This window comes from Tursiops truncatus, chromosome 1 (genome assembly GCF_011762595.2).
Source record: "Tursiops truncatus isolate mTurTru1 chromosome 1, mTurTru1.mat.Y, whole genome shotgun sequence".
In the NCBI taxonomy this organism is placed as follows: Eukaryota; Metazoa; Chordata; class Mammalia; order Artiodactyla; family Delphinidae; genus Tursiops; species Tursiops truncatus.
This window is the reverse complement of record NC_047034.1, coordinates 33,297,551-33,320,133: the sequence shown is the minus strand read 5'-3', so window position 1 is coordinate 33,320,133 and position 22,583 is coordinate 33,297,551. Positions and strand designations below refer to the sequence as shown.

General features: G+C 37.3%; 1 protein-coding gene across 8 annotated transcripts in view; it reads right to left on the bottom strand.

Moving 5' to 3' along the window:
- Positions 1-3,233: 3,233 nt before the first annotated feature.
- Positions 3,234-22,583, bottom strand: part of MDM4 (MDM4 regulator of p53) — a 42,370-nt gene continuing 23,020 nt past the window's right edge. For 3 of the 8 annotated variants that reach the window (XM_019952698.3, XM_019952699.3, XM_033852348.2), the window contains exons 6-11: positions 20,766-20,833; positions 19,979-20,078; positions 16,178-16,338; positions 14,742-14,891; positions 12,912-12,992; positions 3,234-10,944 (exon numbers count right to left, since the gene is read on the bottom strand). In XM_019952698.3, coding sequence (XP_019808257.1) covers positions 10,372-10,944; positions 12,912-12,992; positions 14,742-14,891; positions 16,178-16,338; positions 19,979-20,078; positions 20,766-20,833 — 1,133 coding nt within the window. In that variant the 3' untranslated portion in view covers positions 3,234-10,371. Of the gene's footprint in view, positions 10,945-12,911; positions 12,993-14,741; positions 14,892-16,177; positions 16,339-17,097; positions 18,362-19,978; positions 20,079-20,765; positions 20,834-22,583 lie in introns of those variants that run through there. The other 5 variants (XM_073802091.1, XM_033852356.2, XM_019952701.3 and 2 more) reach the window with 5 other exon arrangements.

Genomic DNA, 22,583 nt, shown 5'->3' with positions numbered 1-22,583 from the left:
ATAATTGGTTGGGCAGGGAGTGCTACTGGCTGCTGGCATCTAGTGAGTAGAGGCCAAGGATGCTGTTCAACATCCTACAGTGCACAGGACACCCTTCCCCACAACAAAGAATTTTCCAAACCAAAATGTCAATAGTGCTGAGGTTGAGAAACCCAGGTCTAGAGATGGGGTAGTCTCAGGCACTTGTCTTGCAAAAGTTTCCTACTCTGTTCTCTCTCCTGTTCTCCAGCGTATCGGTTTCAGACCTTCTCCATTCTCTTCAAACTCTTATCCCAACTACATCCTCTTATCATACTCAACTCTCTCCTTCCGTGCTTTCAGCTACAGTCTTCTCAGATGCCATTGTTTCCTCACCTAAAGGCCCTTGCATGTCTCCTCTTATCCGTGGCATTCCTCCCCACCTCTTCAAACTCCTATCCTGCCTTTAGATCTGTTTCTCATTTCTTCAAGGAGGTTGCTCTTAAACCCTTGATTAAATGAGGCCCCTCTTCTATATTTCTCATAGCACCATGTATTTTTCCAACATAATTCTTCACATAATAGTATGTGCTTAACTAGTTAGTTTCCCTAAGCCATGAGAGCAGGGCCCACATTCATCATCTTCACCACTGTATTCCCAGTACCTAGAAAGTATAAGATACGTAATAGATACTTAGTATTTACAGCCCAGGGCTTTCCTGAGCTCCTTTTCCACTTGAATCTCCTCAATGCACAAAATCAACACATCCAACTCATGACTTTTTTCCTACCTCATCACTGCCACCAAAACCCTACACTTTTACCCATATTCTTTATCTCAATGAATGGCACCACCATCCACCAACTGTCCAAACCATGCTAGACACCTCCCTTTCCCTCACATCCACATTCATTCATGAAGTCTGTCACTTCCACCTTGATTTCTCTCAAATCCATGCACTTCTTTTGGGTTTTTGTCTCAGACACAACGGTTTTAACTGCTGACTCTTCAATTCTTAGTTGCCTTGGACATATTAATTTTGCTAAGCCTTAAATACCTCCTGGGATAATAGATGCCAAGTCAGCACATACTAAGTGTTCAGTAAACGTTACCTATTATTCTTTCCAGTTCCACTGCCATTGGCTTCGGAGTATCATCATTTCCAGCCCAGATAGCTGCCACAGCCTAATGGTTCTCCCTGCCTCTGATCTAGCCAGCACTCCAGTCTCTTATCAACAATGCAGCCAGAACGATCTTTCAGAAATGTAAATGACATCATGTCACACTCCTGCTTAAAATCCTTTGATGGCTATCCACTGCCTTCAGGATAAGGTTCAAACTTGTTAGCTTGGCTTATCACATCTTCATTACCCAGCCCCTCCAACACTCCAGTCCCATCTCTCGTCACTTCTCCAGGCACATCGTTTGCTCCAGTTATGCGGAACAACTTTATGTTCCCAAACAAGCCATTCTCTTACCTGCAGTACTTTCATTACTGCTTCCTCAGCCCATGTGGAAACTGTCTTCTGTCCCTAACGTGACTGGTAGACTGTTAGGCAACTTGAGGGAGCTTCCTTATTCACTGTGGTATTCCCAGTACCAAGCAGGCTCTGGCTCCTATTAACCCTTAGTAACTTTATTGAGCGAGTTTAACTCTTACCCTTTATTTTGAAAAGAAAGCAAAAGGAAAACATTAATCAAATGAATTTAGGGTTGGAGATATACATAGCAAGATTATCCCTGTATCCCCAAACCTGTAATGACCTGAAATCTTTCTAATAGCACTAATGCTTTTTATACTTTTAGAGGTTGGATTTGAGCAAATTCTAGCAAACAATCACTGGCTAGGCATTCGTCTGCTAATAACAGATTAGCTCAGTTACTAGTTTCAGCTTGCCTTCTTCTAGCCTCAAGACTACTTTCAATAAGGATAAACCTGCAGTACCAGGAATTAAGGTGAGTAGGATACAAACCCCAGGAAACAAAACATGGTATGCAGTTGTTATTATTAAAAAGTAACTTTTGGGACTTCCCTGGTGGCGCAGTGGTTCAGAATCCACCTGCCAATGCACGGGACACGGGTTCAATCCCCGGTCCAGGAAGATCCCACATGCTGCAGAGCACCTAAGCCAATGTGCCACAACTACTGAGCCTGCGCTCTAGAACCGTCGGCCACAACTACTGAGCCCACATGCCCAAAGCCTGTGCTCGGCAACTATAGAAGCCACCGCAATGAGAAGCCTGCGCACCGCAACGAACAGTAGCTGCTGCTCGCCACAACTAGAGGAAGCCCGTGTGCAGCAACAAAGACCCAATGCAGCCAAAAAATAAATTAAAAAAAAAAAAAACTTTAAGAATTCACAAAACATGGGAATGGTTGTGTGGACACAGAAGCTGGCCTCATCCTTGTCTCTAATGCTCCTCTTGCTTTTTTTGTTTTCATTTTTTAAATGCCATCCCTACTATTTCCACTCTCTCTCCCACCCCACCCCCAGGCCTCCTCATACAGGTGTATACTACCTAACTCTAGGGGGATATCATTTGTATGGCAGCGTATGAAAGGTGCTCCCAAAAGTTGTGCAGTGAGCACCAATCTGTGCCTACTATGTGACAGCCGTAAGCTCAGGACAACTGACCAGATGCTTTACCCACCTTAATGGCCTCAGCTACCAGGGAATGATCTTTTGAAAAGCATGTGCGTACTTTGTGACAAGCCCTCAGTACCTTTCACACTAGCCCCAATTCAAAAACACAACAAAATAGAACCCTGCACTTGGCACCTCTTCATAAACTCAATAGAGGCAAATCCATTGTCATCATTTGAAATCTCTTCACTAGCAAAGAGGGTGTTGGACAGGTTGATATATTCATGGGTTCAGAAGAGTTTGGCAGTCTTGGGCCAAGAAGAGGGCTTGCCTTAAATCATTCTAGACATGCAGTTGCTACTGTATCTGCTCTAATTCTCAAGGCCTCTAGTGGGGGTAACTCCACAACTCACTGCCTTAGCTCAATGCTAAAAATACTCTGCAAAATTTTGAGGTTTCCTTCAAGATTGGGAGCCTAAAAATGAAATACAGCAATTACTCTAACAGTTAACTGTGTGTATGTTGATTGGAGGTGGGGGGGGGATTAAAAGTTGTTGTTGTTTTTGAGTACAATAACTTCTATTTATTCTCTTCATTCCTGTCAGACCAAAGACTATATAAAGACAGAAGACAAGATTTTGCTATATACAAAGCCAATTACATACTTCCCCAATAATGACACCATGAAATGGCAAAATGAAAAATATTTAATACACAAAAAAAGCACAACAGAATCAACAGATATTAAAAGCATTACATAGTGCAAACACCGAAAAGATACAGAGCTATTAACTTAGTGGTGCTTATAAAGATTAGGCAAGAACTCATGAAAATATCTCCTTTTCTCATTTGGTGGGCTGGTCACTATTCAGTTATTTTAAATTGCCTTTTTCTTCCCATTTTATGAAACCACATTTGCTACTCCTATTAATTATGACTACCTAATCAGGTATGTTATTTGGAAAATTGCATGCTTTCTGTATACCGACTGCATTTTATGCCATCTACTCAAGTGCATGTAAGACAGAATTTTTTATACCAAGACCATAGCAAGGCAGTTGTAGCTACTAGCCAAATCTACACACACACTTCTCTCAGAATCTAGAGGCAGAACTCTTCTAGACAAGAGCTCATGTCAAGCAAAGGATATCTGAGCTAGAGGCATGGGTAAAAGGAAGCAATATAGGCTCTGCTAGGCAGGCACAAAGGGGAGTTCGTGCTCAGCTTCCAGGACATGAGGTATTCTGAATATATACCCCAGAGCTTGGTCTACCCAAAGCGTAACAACTTCTAATATCTTATTCAAGGCAATTAGAGGTTCTATTGCGCTCCCACACTTAATCCCCACAACAAACTATGAGGTAGAAAGAGTAGTATGTGGACTCATTTTACAGATGAGAAAAATTGAGGCTTAAGAAGGTCAAGACTGGGACTCACCATGGTGGAATAATCTTACTCCTTATCTCTATCCAAGAGGCACTTAACAGCTCCTAGCTATAGACTAGGAGAGAGTTCTATTCAAGAGGCTGCTTTGCCAAGTGCTGAGGAAGCCAGAAACATTTCATTCCTCCTTTAAAACATGTTCTATAACTTTCTAAAGGGGGAAAGAAAAAACCAAAGGAGACATTTTGATTCTTTATGAAAAAGGAAGTGGAAAAAATGAGGCAAACTGTAGGGAACAAAATGTATACATTGCTATATTTAAAATGGATAACCAACATGGACCTACTGTATAGCACAGGGAACTCTGCTCAGTGTTATGTGGCAGCCTGGATGGGAGGGGACTTTGAGGGAGAATGGGTACATGTATATGTATGACTGAGTCACTTTGCTGTGCACCTGAAACTATTACAACTTTGTTAATTGGCTATACTCCAATATAAAATAAAAAGTTTAAAAATAAATAAATAAAACGGATAACCAACAAAGACCTATTGTATAGCACAGGGAACTCTGCTCAATATTATATAACAACCTAAATGGGAAAAGACTTTGAAAAAGAACAGATACATGTATAACTGAATCACTTTGCTGTACACCTGAAACACATTGTTAATCACTTATACTCCAAAATAAAATAGAGTTAAAAATTAATAATAATCTTCCTGTAGGAAGAGGACAGGCTGACCTCAATTTCTAAATGCTGAGACAATAGGGGAACTAAATCCCCTGTTGCCCCATCATACACACAAATCCTCAACTACCGTTGTTTTGTACTAGATGGTAGTTCTGATGTCATATCTTTCCTTCTTATTGCTAGAATCTACCACCTAACTCTGCAAGAGAAACAATCCCCAGGACTGGCTGGAAAAGAGGAACCTTATCTAAAGATACTGTAGTTACAACCACCCAAGGGGTAATACAGAAGGCCTTTGGTATAAAAGCAATATTCAGAAGTAGATAATAACTTTGAACTCCAAGAAAAAAGAGCAACAGGATGGAAGGAAGGAAGGGGAAATGTCTGACATCAAAGTACTTACTGTTTAAAAAAAAAAAAAAAAAGCCTTAGGATAAGAAATTAGATGCTCTAATAGACTGTTATAATAATGTCAATTTGCCAAATTACAGCAACTATTACAGCAACTATTCGAGAAAGGAGTTGCTCTGACAGCACTATTTGGCCCTTTTTAGGATCCTTGACCCATCCTGCCCCAAGAAATGAGGAGTTCTATTTGCTGTGCCATGTTCCCAGAAGACATTTAATAAAGATCCTGAATGAAGGAAAACAATCTGAAGAAACAGCATCTTGGATTTCAGATAAGCTACCAAGATATACTAACTACCTCTTTCTGCAGATACACTGCTTTCTCTAACATTTCAGTCATTCAAAAGGCTCTTGAAAGAAGTACAGTAAACCCAAGTGTAGGTTTATTATAATATGCTCTTTAACAATGCCACATTCACCAACAGTAGAATTATTTGGGATTGCACGTTCATTGCATTAAAAGATCTCAAAATGCTAATAGGACATTCTCCCATAGGAGAGAAGAGATCTGTGGCTCTTAAAGAAAGAATATAGCAATGGCAAACAAGGAAAGCTCTGTCAACGAAAAGGATATCTCAAGGCCATCTGGAAAACTGTCTTCAGATTAGGTCTGGGGAGCTACTTGAACCACTACCTCAGATAATCCTCATTTCCAGTTTAGCTTTAGGGTCCTCTATATTCCTCCTCAGCTAATCACAAATCTGGGAAATTCCAGCAAAGTAATCTCAGCATAGCGTATGGCAGTGCAAAATTTCAGACATTTGTAAACACTGTACATGTTACTTTTGGCACAGGGGAGGGCTTGCAGGTTCCTTTATCTTTGAAGTACAGATTGTAAACACAGCCAGTCCACAGACATTTTTAGCAAAAGCTTTAACAGTCTTGATAGTGTGTGTGCACACATGTACACCCATGAATGGGAGATCTGTCAAAATGAATTCTTTAGAACATGGGCCTGAATAATTTAAGCAGCTATCTGGCTAAATGGAAAACAACAGATTCACAGTATCTAAAATCATATACTTTCAGAAGTTCATATAACTCTCTGTAGGAAAAAAATCAAATAGCTGGTTAACAGGTTTCCTCCTTTCTAAAGAAAACCAAGAGGTAACACTACAATAGCTTTGTAGAACACGAGAGCTTAACATTTACTAATTTCTCAGCGACTGTCAAAGGAGCCAACATTGCATCGAACTGACATTAAAAAAGTTTACAAATGATCCTGACCTTTAAAAATAAATTCTTACAAACAAAATAACGTCCCACAAAGCATTACATACATCTAAATATACATAAATTATTATTAAAACACAACTGAATATTTCAAATGCTTGGCAGTGATTCAATCTTATATTATACAACTTCATGGCAGTTTGGAAGCTGGCCTGGCTGGACACTGACCACTGTTCAAGCCTAGGACTGGGAACCTATGATATTCCATAGATGGACTGTGAAGAAATGCTTATAAGTTTAAAGCCTTGATCTACGATTTTTATAAAGTCTGATTTAAGTATTAAATACAGAAGCATACCAAATATTATAATTATGGTGCAAGTAAAATGAGCTAACAATAAGAGACGGAAGACATTTTTAGCTATAATCTAGAAATTCACTGCTTTTCTAAGGATTTGTCATTTCTGGTCTGAACATTTTGTCTGGGATAACATGGTCATAAATATTAATTTATATAACTAAAATAAGAAATTTGATGCTAATGTGGGATGATTTCATTAATCACAAGTCTATGGCGTGATGCAGCGGAAACTATAAACTCCACTGACACCTACTTTAACAGATCCTTTCCTCACAATTAAGATCTCAATCCTAGCATGGCTTACCTATAACTAGGAAGACCATAATAATTTAATGTCCAAAAGAAGACATTTGAGAGTGAAAGGGGAGCAACAGAGATGAACTGGATAGGATGCTGAAAAATAGGGGTAAACTGGCACTGTCTCCAGAAAACCAGAGTACATAGTCACCCTAACTACAAAATAAATGACAGTGCTTGGAAGTCAAGAGTTTCATCATCACATAGCAGTAAACTATGACGTCTTCAAATACAAACCATGTCTTGCTTATCTGTACCGCAGTGACATTGAAAAAAAGAACAAAATCAAAATCAGACCAAGAAGATGGCTTAACGATTCTTGCGGGTAAAGAATTGCTCTGATAGTTCTATTTGGCCCTTTTTAGGATCCCTGACCCATCCTACCCCAAGAAACAAGGAGTTCTACTCGCTGTGCTATGCTCCCAGATGACATTTAATAAAGATCCTGGATGACGGAAAACAATCTGCAGATGCAGCATCTTAGATTTCAGATAAGCTACCAAGAAACACTACCTACCTCTTTCTACAGATACACTTCTTTCTCTTTAATATTTCAGTCATTCAAAAGGCTCTTGATAGAAGTACAGTAAACCCAAGTGTACATTTATTGTAATACTTTCAGCTCAAATGCGCAGCTTAAGATCTTCTAAGTAAAGTACTTACTGCTAATGGGGACAGTAAAAACCCAGGTGACCCAAGGGGAAAAGAAAGTAAGTAGAGTAACGTAAGAGGATTCTGTGCTAGGCAAGGATGCACCAAATTAGCATCAAACATCTACACACAAATAAAAATTCTAAATTTTTTCTTATTTAAGTTTTCTAAAAAACTGCAACTTTATAAGGAATCAGAGGGTACAAGTGCAGATTCCAGCTCTCCCTGCTCCTTCTTTGAGTTATCACTTGCAAAAGCAATTAACTGGCAAAAATAAAACAAAATCGAGGGCTATCAAACTATTATGAAGAGAGTAATGGTGGGGGGGAATTAGGGTAGAAAATTATTTAACTTTCTAAATATTCAGAGCATTTACCATAGTCTAACAAAACACTGAACAGTCTAACAAAACACTGAACTTGAAGAACTGGTTCTACTTATTGGGGGGAAAAAACCCTTGTCCCTAATGCCCGGAGGGAGCCAGAGACCTGAGTTTCATTCCCCAAGAAGGAAAAATACTGGAGAAAAGAGTTCAGGTTCCTCTGCCATCTTTACTTGTCTTCCCAATGGGAGGAGTAACTTATCTGATTATATAAGAGAGCTTGATATTTACTGTGCCTTTTCTCTTTGGGGAGAAAGGGTTAAAAGTCTCTGTTCTCTCTGAAGTCCTATTTTGGCTGCAACTCATATTCTCCAACAATATTTTAAGGTTATCAGTTGTTCCAAATTCGATATGCACCACCATTTAACAAATAATGAGAAGGAAGCAAATACGGTTTAAAGGTTTACTACAAGAGACTTAGATTCTAGTAATAGCTCTATCACTAGCTGTGACTTTCAGAAGTCATTTATCCTTTCAGCCTCATGTGCAAAATAAAAGGGGTTGAGTAGACGAGTGCATCCTAATTTTAAAGTTCTATGAGTTTAACAAAACTTCTCTAGAAATTAAATATAATGCTAAACAAAGGGATCTTGTTCTACTTCCTGCACCTTAAAACACCCTTCCTTCTAAGGCACGGCAGGGCTTCCAAAAGTGTGGTTTGTGAACTTGCGTCAGCTTCCAGAAACACTTGTTCAAATGGAAATCCCTGGCCCAGACCTCAGGGATCAAAGAGTCTGCGTGTGCACGCACTCCTGTGAGTGTATGCACGTGTGTGTGTTTGGGGCCGGGGGTTGAGATGGGCGTATAACAAGCAACACAGGTGATTCTTATGAGCCTTAAAATTGATAATTCTAGGGCCTTGGTTTTCAAAATGACTACATTCATACCGGTACCCAGGCATACACCAAGATTTTTTCCACAGGGAAAGCAGACAAGAATATCTGTAAGGAAAACAACTGAAAGATCTTCAATTTCCATATGTATTATCCTAAGATTTACGTGATCAGATAAGGCCTCTTCAGAGCTATCATTTCTCTTTAATTACTTTCCTTTTCACAACTGCTATACTGTTTTCAGAAGAAAGGCTGCCTCTCACCCATCTAAAATCTTACTATGGGGCATTGCCTCAGAATGTAAAAAACCTCAGAGGCATCAAACAAAGACAAAAAACCCCTAGCAGACTCCCAAGAGACAGGAGGAAAGAGTAAAGCAAAGAGAGCTTTGGTTAAAAACTGTGTGCCTTATGTTTTTTAGAACTGTCGTTGAGAAGAGGTTGTGCCATAGATGTATATAATACATTTAACTGAATTAAATAAAGTCAAACACTTTGACTGAAAATGAAATCTGATTTGGCTGATTAGTTTTATAATGAGAATAGGCTTTGCCAGTTTATATGACCCGACTTTTTCTATAAATTCAATCAGCTAAATCTACAGATCCAAGGTTTGGGCAAAAATATCTTGAAAGGACATCTACAATATACTGGATGATACATCCTCTGTAAGTACTTAAATTTTAAAAATTTAGAAGTCGAATTAAACATGTGCAAAAGGAAAACTAATCGAAGGTGAGAGCCATGAAATGGTGGAGGAACTGCCTGCAAAGTGGCACAAGAGAACATTCTGAGGTGACAGAAACATCCTATTAGAAGGGAACACTTTGTTTGCTAATTATACCTCAATTTTTAAAGTACGCAAAATATCATATATACTTTTTCAAAATTCTTTTTGAGGTACATTAGCAAAAATGTTTGCTACCACTGTTCTAGGCACTTTACAAACATATTGGTTCCTCTGAACAATGCAACATAAAGTGATCTACTTTATACATAAATTACTTATGTTTTTTTCATTGTTAGCTTTAATATTTTTCTAATAGCCATCTTGGATTTTGAGGCCTAAGAACATTCCCTAACAGAAAAGAAGAGTAAGGAATAAAATTAACAAAAGAAATGATTAATCTTCAAGTAATTTGCTAAATGAAAGAATGAATGTATTTCTATTTGTACTGGTAGTTGCTCCCTCCCAGATCTTCATCTTCTTTTTTTTTTTTTAAATAACTTCCTTTTTTTCCTTTTTTTAAATATTTACTTATTTATTTGGCTGCACCAGGTGGGAATCTTCGCTGTGGCATGCAGGATCTAGTTCTCCCACCAGGGATCAAACCAGGCCCCCTGCACTGGGAGCTCAGAGTCTTAACCACTGGACCACCAGGGAAGTGCCAGATCCTCATCTTTGAAGACAGAATGAAGTGATTAACTTCTCTTTTAATGTTACTGGTGTCTCCAAATTGATAATCTAGTTCGAAAGAACTTATTATCAAATTCCATATAAGTTTAGAAGCAAAAATATGTCCTACAGCACAAATGTTTCCATGAATAAATGAAAGTATGAAATGGGTCACACTGAGATGCTCAATACTGACATTTTGATATATGACCAGGCCCTGTTAATATTTGTCTGCAACTCATTGATTCAGCTATGCTATAAAAACCTTAATAACCAACTGAATCTCCTTCTTGCAAATAGGACATGAAGCCCCAGCCTTCTTTAATCTTCTGGCACAATGAAAACAAGTGACAAGATGGCCTGTCCTCCCATGAATTATGTTCCCGTCTCGTGGTCTTTTCTCACATAGACTACATGGCTTCAAGAGATTCTGGCAATCCTCCATGTTTTCTGTACCTGTTCTCTGTTCATAAAGGTTATCTGATTTTTCTCCCATGCTTGATATGGTCTCTTGGCTTTCAGAACTGTGAGCCAAATCCAAGAATTCCACTGAGTTGCAGGGACCAAAAAGTTTGGAGTTTTCTTCCTTTACATATATATCTTTAGGTCTAACAACTGGAGCTGATATGGTTCTTCTGCAGTCAGGAACATCAATTCCTTCACTTTCTTGCTTTTCAGGTATGGCAGTGATATCAGACGTGGAGAGAGAATGGGTTAACTTAGAACAATCTGAATACCAATCCTTCCTCAAGGCCCAGCAACGAAAACAGTACCTCTTGCTTGGAGAGTTAAATTTCTTGCACTCAGTACACTGCCACTCATCCTACAAAGACAAGTGCAGCCAATTAATACTCACTCAGTGGAGAACATGATGCTGAGGAAAAGGGAAAGTAGGCCAAATTCTCATCATCTCACACTAAGCTAGTAAGAATCCAGATATTCCAAACCAGTGGTCTAGCTTAGAACTTGAACAAAGTCTATGGCTACGTGTAAATAAGTCTTGAGAAGTTTTACAATGACAGTGACATAATTGCCATTTCAAGCCAAAATTTGATGTAGCTAATCTTTTAAAAAAAGTTAAATCATTTTAGCTTTCTATTTAGTCTGGGTAGAATTTACATTGTTTGCTTTTCCCCACTGCCTTCTTTTTAGGTCATTTTTCTTTGTATAACTTACTCTTTTATTGAGCAAGAGGCTAAAGAATGAAGAAAAGATAATACTCTTTCTTTCCTACTAATTAAGAAATGTTATAAAATTTGTCAAAAAGGAAATTAAAATGAAATTTGAAAACTACTACATTTACTCATGCTCTCTCACTGCTCTCAGGATCATAGGTAGCTAATTGTATGCCTAAATCACATTCTCTGAAAAATGAATGTTCTTGTCCTTGAATGCCAAGTAATTTTTTTCCTACTTCTCCATGTTCAAATTAGGAGATACCAGAGCTCAATGAATTTCAAATGCCTTTCTTAATTCAAAGGTAGCTACCTGGAACAAGTCAAGAATATTTAATGTGGATAATTGCCTGGCTTTGACAGGATCAATGACTTGACACATGCTGACTTGATTACTTTCAGAACGAAGGCCAAGCACTTCAAGTTTAGAAGTCATAACTCAACTGCCTATACTGAGAGGCAGGGACACAACCATTTGTTAAACTGGGATGTTCTCCAGAGAGCCTCGGAACATTCTTGCCAGTTTAAGATCCTCAGATTTCATCTGAAATGCTATACAAATACCCAAAGGAACTTCAAAGATCTGGAATTCATAATTGATGGTTTGTCACAGTCTAATTGGCATCACTTTTCTTTTTTAGTAGTACATAAAATAATAGGGCTTATTAAATTCCATGGCATCTCTGAATTGATGAAATATAGTCTATTTGCTTAATAGGTTTTCTGGGCCCAAGTAGCCTCAAAAGTCTGATGAAGATGGAAACACTTATCTCTGCTACTTGTATTATGGTCAAGAACACTTAATGGACCAATATATCTCACCTTATTACTTAGCTATGCACACACAATTTTCAATGAATTACCATAATGGTTAGCAGTGGTGGGGTGTGAGCTAGGGGGAAGGATCAACACTAGAGACAACCTAAAATTTTTATATCCTTACACAGCAAAATGTAAAATCCCCTCCTTATCCTTCCCCCACCACCCTTCTTCCCACAGTGAGTTAGCTGAGGAAGTACTAAAAGGGAAATGGGGAACTAGCATGAAAAGAGAAAAGCAAGGTATACATTTGAATCTAAACCTGAGTTGCCAATTGGTGACAAATCCACACCTGTTATCTAACAGCTTAATACTCAATATTCATTTATCAGCCCCCATTAATATAAACCTGTGTAGAAGTTAAGCCATTTTCCATTTGTTTCTATTTAAGAAAGCACTGAAAGTATTATACTTGACCAAGAATTTTAGATAGCTTATAGGCGTATCTTTGGGATTACAGAGAGGTGTTTAGTGGGAAAAGCAGTACAGGACTATTTTGAATAACTGTGTATCCACTGCATAACGTCCAAAGAGTTCTGAAAGCAGGGAGAAAGGCACACAGAGAGGCATTTAAGTCATCCCTTTTCAAGGCAGGGAGAGGATTAGATCAACTCATCCCCTTCTCTTCTCAAATTCCAATAAAAATCTAACAAAATGTAAAGAAACCAATACCTCTACCTAGGAAAGGTAGATAGAAATGGGGGATATGGCATTCTTCAACACAAGTGAACTGCTGGAACTTTAACATCTGAAGACGTGGGTGGTGTAAAACAGCTCTTTTACTAGAAACTCATACCTCAGAGGTAACTTCTATATCAGTATCATCACTTATGGACTTAGAGTCCTCAAGGTCATCATTTTTTCCCACTTCAATCACCTGAGAAAGCAAAGACATCTTATTAGCAAGGTTTACCTATTTTATTTTATTTTATTTTATTTTATTTTATTTAGGTTTACCTATTTTAGATGTCATTACCTGAGAGCAAAAAAGACAGAAGAGCTTCAGTTTAAAACTCACATTCTTCTCCCAACACTAGCACTTAAAAAGGAGACTGCTTATATGTGAGACATGATTCCATACATACCTAGCTGACATTTCAGTAGAATAAAGCACCCAGAGGGGTTACCAAATATCTTTGGCATTCAGAAGAGAGAGGGTTCCCAAATTTATGCATTTAAATAAACAATATCAGAGTATAAATTATTAAATGGGGAAATTTTTTATCTTGAGAATCTATGTAGGCATTCACAAGAATAAAACAGGATTACATGAGAAAATGGAAGTAAAAAGCACCATACAGAATGAGAAAATTAGATGTGAAGAATGAAAACAAAGTACATTTTACTTTTCATATTCAAAAGTAAAACTAGTTATGTGATACTCTTGACTGTCCTATAAAAACATGCCCATGGACCAGGAAAAAAAGTCAAGAAATGTGGGAAGCGTCTTTTAAATTTTGAAATTTAAAATTCTAAAAATTAAAATCCCAGTTTTGTGATCCAATGAATGGAATGAAACCAATTATGATACAATTATGAACCACTGTATAGCAACTTTCTCACAAAAGTTCAAGTATTTTAAGTCCCATCTCTCTCTATAGAAGTTTCCAATGTCACCTCTGTCTTCATTCTAATAACTTGTACTCCCTCCTAATGCTACCAAAAAATAACTAGCTCAACAAAGACCAAGCATTTCCTGCCTCCCACAAACCTATCAGAATACCCTTCAGGGACCCAAATTACTATGAAAAGCCTTTAAATTAAAAGAATGACCCAATTTAGGTCTGGTTTTTGCAGTATTTATTCAATGGATATTTACTGTGACTCTCATCCAAGTCAGCACTGGACCTGCTGCCCAATGCTTTTTGAGACTTGAGCATGTGCCTATATGACTCTTCATCTTGGTGTGCTTACACCATGTGTACTATGAATTCTAACTCTCTTCCTTCCTCCTATTTAAACTCTAAAATATGTAGGAAGAGCTCATCTGTTTAGTTCCATTTAGGTATTAAGCAGGTATGGAAACTACTGAGAAGTCTAAGAAATAAAGATTTTTTTTGCCCTACAGGATTTTGTGGCCATTTAGAACTTTGCCTTGTTAGCAAAGCAAGGTCTCCAGAAGAAAAAACTCCACAATGAGAGATTAGACAAGCAGGAAAAGGGTACCTTATTGCTTCTAACAAACTAGGAGATTTACCCATGAAGGCCTATCCTATTTTTAAGACAGGCTTGGTTAACTTAATGTAAATCTTGAAACTAGATATAGGAAAAGTATTTTTAAAAAAAGGGGGAGGATTAGAGCTTCCCTGGTGGCACCGTGGTTGAGAGTCTGCTTGCCGATGCAAGGGACACGGGTTCGTGCCCCAGTCTGGGAAGATCCCACATGCCGCGGAGCGGCTGGGCCCGTGAGCCATGGCCGCTGGGCCTGAGCGTCTGGAGTCTGTGCTCCACAACGGGAGAGGCCACAACAGTGAGAGGTCCGCATACCGCAAAAAAAAAAAAAAAGGCGGGGGGATTACATGAGTCATTTGTTCTACAAAGCAGCACAGGGTCAGGTCACCAGATTTGAAAAGATTATACTATATGCATGTAAATCCAATCAATGTGAAATTTTTCCACAACATACCTTTTTGTCTCTCACCTTCCCTACTTCTTCACTTGTTTGTTCAGGATCAGTAGCTTCAACTTTTATTCCAACACCAAACTGCTCTGATACTGACTCATTCAAAAACCACAGGTCATCTGTGGTGTCTGAAACAATGGCAGTACCTATATCCTAATATAAAGAAAACAAACATGAGTTTTTGTAGTCAGAGGTTTATTAGAGATGTTGAACCCAAGTAAATGAAGCCAAAACTCAATGTCCTCACACATCTCTAAAGAACGCCTAGCCTTTCTTCCACAGATATGTATTCATTCAACAAATATCTACTTGGCAGCTACTACGTATAAACTAATGGGTGGGTATAAGAGCACCTGGCAAGGAATTTTCTATTTTAACCATAAATCAGGCATTAACACCAGAGAAACAGCACTAAAGTGCTTAAAAGCTAAAAACTCGTAGTTGCTCAACTAGATAGAATCTATCCACTACAGTCCGTTCTGAGGACCTAGAAAACTTCTATTAATTGTGACATATTCTTTCCTGTAATAGTCAATGATGTTTACCAAAGAAATATGAGAAATACTGATGATAATTCAAACCTTCTGTCTTCTTTCTGAACTTTTTTTTTTATTTTGAGGTAAAGTTGGTATATAACACTTCTTTCTTAATTCTTAACTTTAAATATAACTTTCTACATTCATCAACGGACATTTTATGACGTGTTTTTTCTACAATATTCATAAGAGACAACTTATTATTTTGCCATTATTATACGTCCATTCACTTACTGAACAAATACTCACTAATTGCCTATTATGTGTCAGATGCTGCCTATTGCTTCTATCTAGGCAACAGAATAGAGTGGTCAATAATACAAAAGCTCTGGACTTGTATTTCAATGTGGTCAGACAACAAACACATAAACAAAATAAAATAATAGTTTTACAATGTGAGAAGTACAATGGAGAATATAAAAGAGCAGAATGGTGATAGCCTGAATTAGGCTGTAACAGTGAAAGTAATAAAAAGTGGATAGCTAGATTTTAGGTATGTTTTAGAAAAAGCGTTGATAGCCTGAATGTGGTATATGAGAAAGAAAGAAATCAATGATATCCCTCGATACTTGGCTGGAATAACTGGGTGGAAGGCAGACTTATGAAAAAGGAAACGCTGAATAGGAGTGTTAGTTTAAAAAAAAAATCAAGAGTTCTGTTTTGAACATGTTAAATGTCAGATCATCTAAGTGTTGAGTAGGCAGCTGGATATGGAAGCTGGGCACTGAGGAGAGAGGTCAGCACTGAAGATACAGATTTGGGCAACACATGCATAGAGATGGTACTTAAAAGTCATAGCACTGAATGGGAATTCTTAGAGGATGTAATGTATGGTTCAAGAGTAACCAAGAATGTTACTCTTTCAAAAGAAAAAAAAAGTTCCTCTTCAGATGTGAAATTCACCTGATTTGTCTGTAAATCAGTTGAGCCATTACTTCTAGGTGTATAGTTATTTCTCAAGTTTCCTAAAAACCACCAAGGCAAGCCAGCTACATCCCACTCCTCAAACCCGAGGTCCAGTCTTGACGTCTCATCTTGGGTTAAATTTGCCACCAAGTCTTCATCTACAAAAGTCAAATGAAAAGGATGGTAACTATGTACACAACACTTAAGAATCAAGACTCTCTTTATAATACTTACAATCTCTTGTGTAAGAGAGGTAAAAAGAAATTGCTCTTCCCAGTAAGAAAGAATCAGAAATCAAATACCTGTCTCAGTGGCAGAGCCCAAATCTCCTTCCCCCAGTTTTAGGCTTCATTAGCAAGTAATGACACTAGAGATCATTCATCTAGTGTCATATATATATATTATATATAATATATATATATATATTATATTTTATATAATAAAATATAATATATATATTATATATATTATATATATATAATATATATTATTTATATATATATTATATTTTATATATTTTATATATATATAATATATATATTATATATAATATTATTATATTATATTATATATATAATATATATTATATATAATATATAATATATATAATATATTATATATATTATATTATTATATATAATATTATATATACTATATATATAATATATATTATATATATAATATATATTATATATATTATATATATAATTATTATATATAATATATACTATATATTATATTATATATATTATATATAATATATATTATTATATAATATATATTTATATTATATATAATATAATATATATTAATATATTATAATATATTATATATTATATATATTATATTATATATATTATATATTATAATATATTATATATAATATATATTATATATTATATATATATTATTATTCTATCAATAAAAGGATATCTAAATGGTCATTTATTGGCAATTTAAACATCCCTACCACTGTAATAACTGAAGAATGACTTGCTCCAGTACATGATACCTGACAATGGCTTGATTCAGTGGACTGCAAATGATGACGGCATAGTGGCCCAACCCTTGAGATAGAAACAAGGTGGTACAGACCATAATGGGCAATCACAAGGTTGCCAAGGCAGTCTCACTGGTACCACATATTTTCGGACATTTCTCAACAATTCATATGTTTTAATAGGTAACAACCACTATGAAACACTGAGCTCTAGGCTGTCCAAATAAATATATACATATGTCCTTTCTGGATCAATAGGCTCTTTTGCAGTTAAGATATCTAAAATCTAGAAATATTGCAAATCCAAAACATATTAAGGGCCCACATGTTCTCAATAAAAGATCTCGCGTTATACATCGGGCTTCCCTGGTGGCGCAGTGGTTGAGAGTCCGCCTGCCGATGCAGGGGACACAGGTTCGTGCCCCGGTCTGGGAAGATCCCACATGCCGCGGAGCGGCTGGGCCCGTGAGCCATAGCCGCTGAGCCTGCGCGTCCGGAGCCTGTGCTTTGCAACGGGAGAGGCCACAACAGTGAGAGGCCCGCGTACCGCGAAAAAATTAAAAAAAAAAAAGATCTCGTGTTATACATCTAGATGATATTCAAGGGAGTTACAAACATAAGTTTGTTGCTACCACATGAAATTCTTTCCTTCTTTCCCACGTCCAATCTTTCTCGTTGTGCTTTACTCTTTTCCTACTTTCTTACTCTCCTCTACCTCTTCCCAATGCCCTAGGGATGCCAATGGCGACCGAGGTGTTTAAATGTGCTAAGACACATACGGTTGAAAAAATGTCTGCAATAAATGGATCCCTGACAAAACAAAAGGTTACCCTCTCTACTTACAAATTTTGTTGTTCTTGCCTATTAAAAGGCATATTTGTGCTCACGGAAACTTCAACTATCTTTTACTTACTCATTGCTGAAATTATGAGAAACCTAATTCCTGAGAGGGTGCCACATTAAAGTTATCTTCAACTATTCAAGCTCTATAACTTCTTGGGAAGGGAATGAAAAGAGGTCATTCTTTCCACATATAAAAATTCTCTCCTTTCTACATGTACACCTCCCTGAAAATACTAAGCTATTTCTTCTCAAAATTTACATCACAAACTTCATAGAGTCTCTTGAATTGGCTGTTCTTATATTCTAAACAGCCTTTTGAGTAGAAAATAAGCCAGCACCTGTATTTAAAGAAACAAAATTACACATTTAATACCATGCAGACTGGAATAAGCTCCAACATAACTAGATAGTCCAAAATTCAGTTTATATTCAAATGCAATCTGAAGAAGACAATCCAGCATGATAAACAGATTAAATTTTAATTTAATCATTTAAAATAATTTCAGCAGCATAATTTTCTGGGATGTTACTAGAGGTCTAACCTGCCAATTTTGCAAGTTTGAGTCAGGTACCTATACTAGAAACCATCGTGCCATAAAATATCTTTGAGGAATTTATGATTTTACATTATCTTTGCAGGAAAATTTTTAGGAAATGCTTTATAAAGTAGGGTTTGGGGAAAACTTCCAAAATGTTGATCAACTCACTTAACCTGACCATACTATATCTAATATGAATGGTAAAGATCTAATGACTACCATCCAGGGGCAAAGGAGGTACTAGGCTTCTTATGTCTCATTCTTGGCTGTGAGATATTAAGTATATTTTACCATCTTTGCAAACTTCAAAAAAATCTATGAAAATTAGCCTTTGCCTCAAGCAGACAAATAAAAATAAAAATTCTAACCAGATCAAATGTATAACAGGGATGCCAAGATTTAAAAGGCCAAGGCAGCTGAGTTACCAGGTGGCAAACTGATAAATGTGTGGCTATCTTCTGTTAGCATGCTAGCTAAAGGAAGGGTCTTGCTCCATCCAGTCATCACATGTTGCTAAAAAAGAACTACCACCTTCTTCAAAGTTAACAGTGGTGACTAGGGTAAAAAAAAAAAAAAAAGGTTTTCGGAAAAGAATGAAAAATAAGTATGACATATGCCCCCACTACTCGACATACAAAGAGACAGCATTATTATTTTCTGAGTTCTCTATAACGGTCTTAATTACTGCTTGTTCTTAATATGGATAGATGCCATTTCTAAGTCACCACTGGGACTTCCCTGGTGGTCCAGTGGTTAAGAATCTGCCTTGCAGGGGTTCCCTGGTGGCGCAGTGGTTGAGAGTCCGCCTGTCGATGTAGGGGACACAGGTTCGTGCCCCGGTCCGGGAAGATCCCACATGCCGCGGAACGGCTGGGCCCGTGAGCCATAGCCGCTGAGCCTGCGTGTCCGGAGCCTGTGCTCCGCAACGGGAGAGGCCACAACAGTGAGAGGCCCGCGTATTACAAAAAAAAAAAAAAGAAAAAAAAAGCATCTGCCTTGCAATGCAGGGAATGCCGGTTCGACCCCCGGTGGGGGAACTAAGATCCCAAATGCCGCAGGGCAACTAAGCCCGTGCACTGCAACTACTGAGCCCTCGTGCCACAACTACAGAGCCCACGCGCTCTGGAGCCTGCGCGCCACAACTACTGAACCTGCGCACTCTGGAGCTCGTGCACCACAACTAGAGCCTGCGTGCCACAACTAATAAGCCTGTGCACCACAACTAGAGAGAAGCCTGCGCACTGCAACAAAGAGCCCACACGCCGCAATGAAAGATCCCACGTGCTGCAACTAAGACCCAATAAATAAATAAATAAACATTAATAAAAAATAAAAGTCACCACCAAAAAATAAGAAACAGAGAGAGAAACAGAGAGAAAAAAAGAAAGGTCTACATAGCCTTAATCCAAAACTTACCTTCTCTAGAATTTCTGCATTTACGCTGTGAGGTAGGCAGTGCGGGAATATTGCCTTCTTCAGTTCTTTTCCTGGAATTGGAACTTTCCTCTACACTTTGCTGAAAAGAAGGGAAAGGTGTCTCTCAGTGCAGTAGAAATGACTGTGACCAGGGGATGTAGCAGTTCCATTCTGGCTCACCAGTTAGTGTGCGACACAATGGGTTACGCACAAGAAAGGAAAACTCTGGAGTTCACAACAGTCATCAAATAAAGGCAACCTCTCCTCAACCCACTGTGGGGAAAAAAATCTGCACAAAAGGCCAAAATCTACTGTTAAAAACAGGTTATCAATATAAAGTCTCTAGCCTACACAAAATTAGGCATAATTCAGAAAAAAAGAACGTATACCAAGATGATCATAAAGTTTTCCCAGGTTTGGGGAAGCTTTAAGAAATGGCCTGACCTGAACTTAATTGCAACAAGCCTGTTAAAATTTAATAAAGCAATTTCCTCAGACACCTACATACCTACACCATCACACACACAGGCACATACAAACCCTAAGAAAATGCAACTGGAAGAACTGAAGATCAGAAGTGCTACATCCCAAGGAAAGATTCAGAGACTGGAACTCTGTTATGGGCAGAACAGAGAAGGTTCACTCTGTCCCTAGTCTGTGAACTCCCAAGAACCTTTCTTGTTAAATTCTTACCGCATTCAGGGAAAGGTCTTGGGAGTCCAAGATCATAGGTACAGAGAAGGGGCCACTCTGTACAACAAAAGAAGTCACCGTGTGGTGATTTTACCTTCAGTTGGTCTTGACTTGGAATATCCATACTGTGATCCTGTGCGAGAGCGAGAGTCTGAGCAGCATCTGGATAGCAAGTAAAACAAAAGGAAAACCTTCCCTGGTAATAACCATTCTTTCCACACCAAAAGGACCTCAGCAAACAACCCTGGAGCCAGGTTTGGTCCCTAAAGATGATTCTGACCGGCCAAGGCTTTCATCCAAAAGGAAAGGAAAAATGAAAACTAATAAAAATGGCATAGATCAAGAGAGGCTATTTTCAAAATATATTACCAAAATATAAACTGAAGAAAAATCAAAAATGACTAAAAAATGTTCTTCCATAGCACGCTTTCAAATTCAATACAGAAAGTGATTCCAAGCACGGAATAATGGAGAGTATTTTATCATCTATTCCTATAGGTGTGTTTCCAAATTTGCCTAACTTGTTAACAATAAGAAAAAAAATTTGGCTTTTTAATTTAATTTTTATTTTCAAGTGTTAAAGCTATACAGTATTATGAAATCTAAAAATCTGGGATTTTTCCCACTTGCTTTATGACACAATAGCATCCTCATGCATTCTAAGTGTCAATGATGATTTCACAGTTTAAATTCCCATCCCCTGAATATAGATTCGTTTTTTTAATCAACCAGTCTTATTTTTCCCAGTTTCTATAAACATTTCCTAAGAAGGAAGAAGTAGATAAAGTTTTTCTCAAGGCCAATAAAAAGAAGCAAAGGAAAGAATAACCTGAGAGAATTTCTTAGATAGAGAAAAATGTATTTCAAGGCCTTGAAAATTTTTCAAGCACAAAAGAAGATGAAAACTTAGCTACAGGAAAAAAAAGATGCAGAAAATTTAATAACCTGGATCACTCATTATATGAGGCTATTTGTAACTATATGCACCCAAGTTAGGTCTATCATGGATTGGGTTCATCAGCTACTATCAGGTCCAGAAATAAGACACTTATGGAAAATGCCATCCTCATCCAATAAAGACTGCCAGAGAAAGAATACAGATCCTACAACTGGTCTGACAATTGAGCTGTTTGGCACAAAGCAAACACTTTCAAAACTGTAATTATAAAGAGCATTATTTCTAGAAGCATTTTTATAGATAAAATGGAGATACTGAGAGTTTCTTTCAAGAGCCAGCATTTTCTGACCACAGCAATCTTTCAAGATCAATTAATATACAATGCAGTGAAGCATTTCTTTAATAAAGTAATTTGATTACTGTCATTTCTAGTTCTATATACTACCTTAGGTTAAAACTATTTGAAGCAAAAAGAAATTATCGGAGAAAACTATAATGTTCAAGGAAATTTAAAAATAGATACAAAATTTGTCATATATATTTCATTTTATTAAAATACATGTGGAAATTTGGAGAAATGATTTATAAAGAACCACCTTCATTTCTTCAATCGTCAAAATAAAAGGTTTATCTCATTTGCAAAGGTATAAGATAGTTGATATGGAAGGTGCTTTTCTCATTTGCCTTTCAAATAAAACACATGCAACCCAATTTATGAAGATCAGCAGATGGCCAACCACAAGTACTAATGCAAGTTCAAGTCCAGAACAGACAACCACTCAAAATTACTTTGGGACAATTTCCTGGTTTTGATCACTGCACTACAGTTATGTAAGATGTTACCATTTGGGGAATCTGGGTAAAGAGTATATGCAAATCTTTTTAATACCTTCATAACATTTTTGTAAGTGAAATTATTTCAAAGTGATAAATTAAAGAACAAAGAAAATGTTTCAAAGATTTAATATTCAGATTTTTTAAATGTGTTAAAAAAATTAATTGAGGCAAATTCTG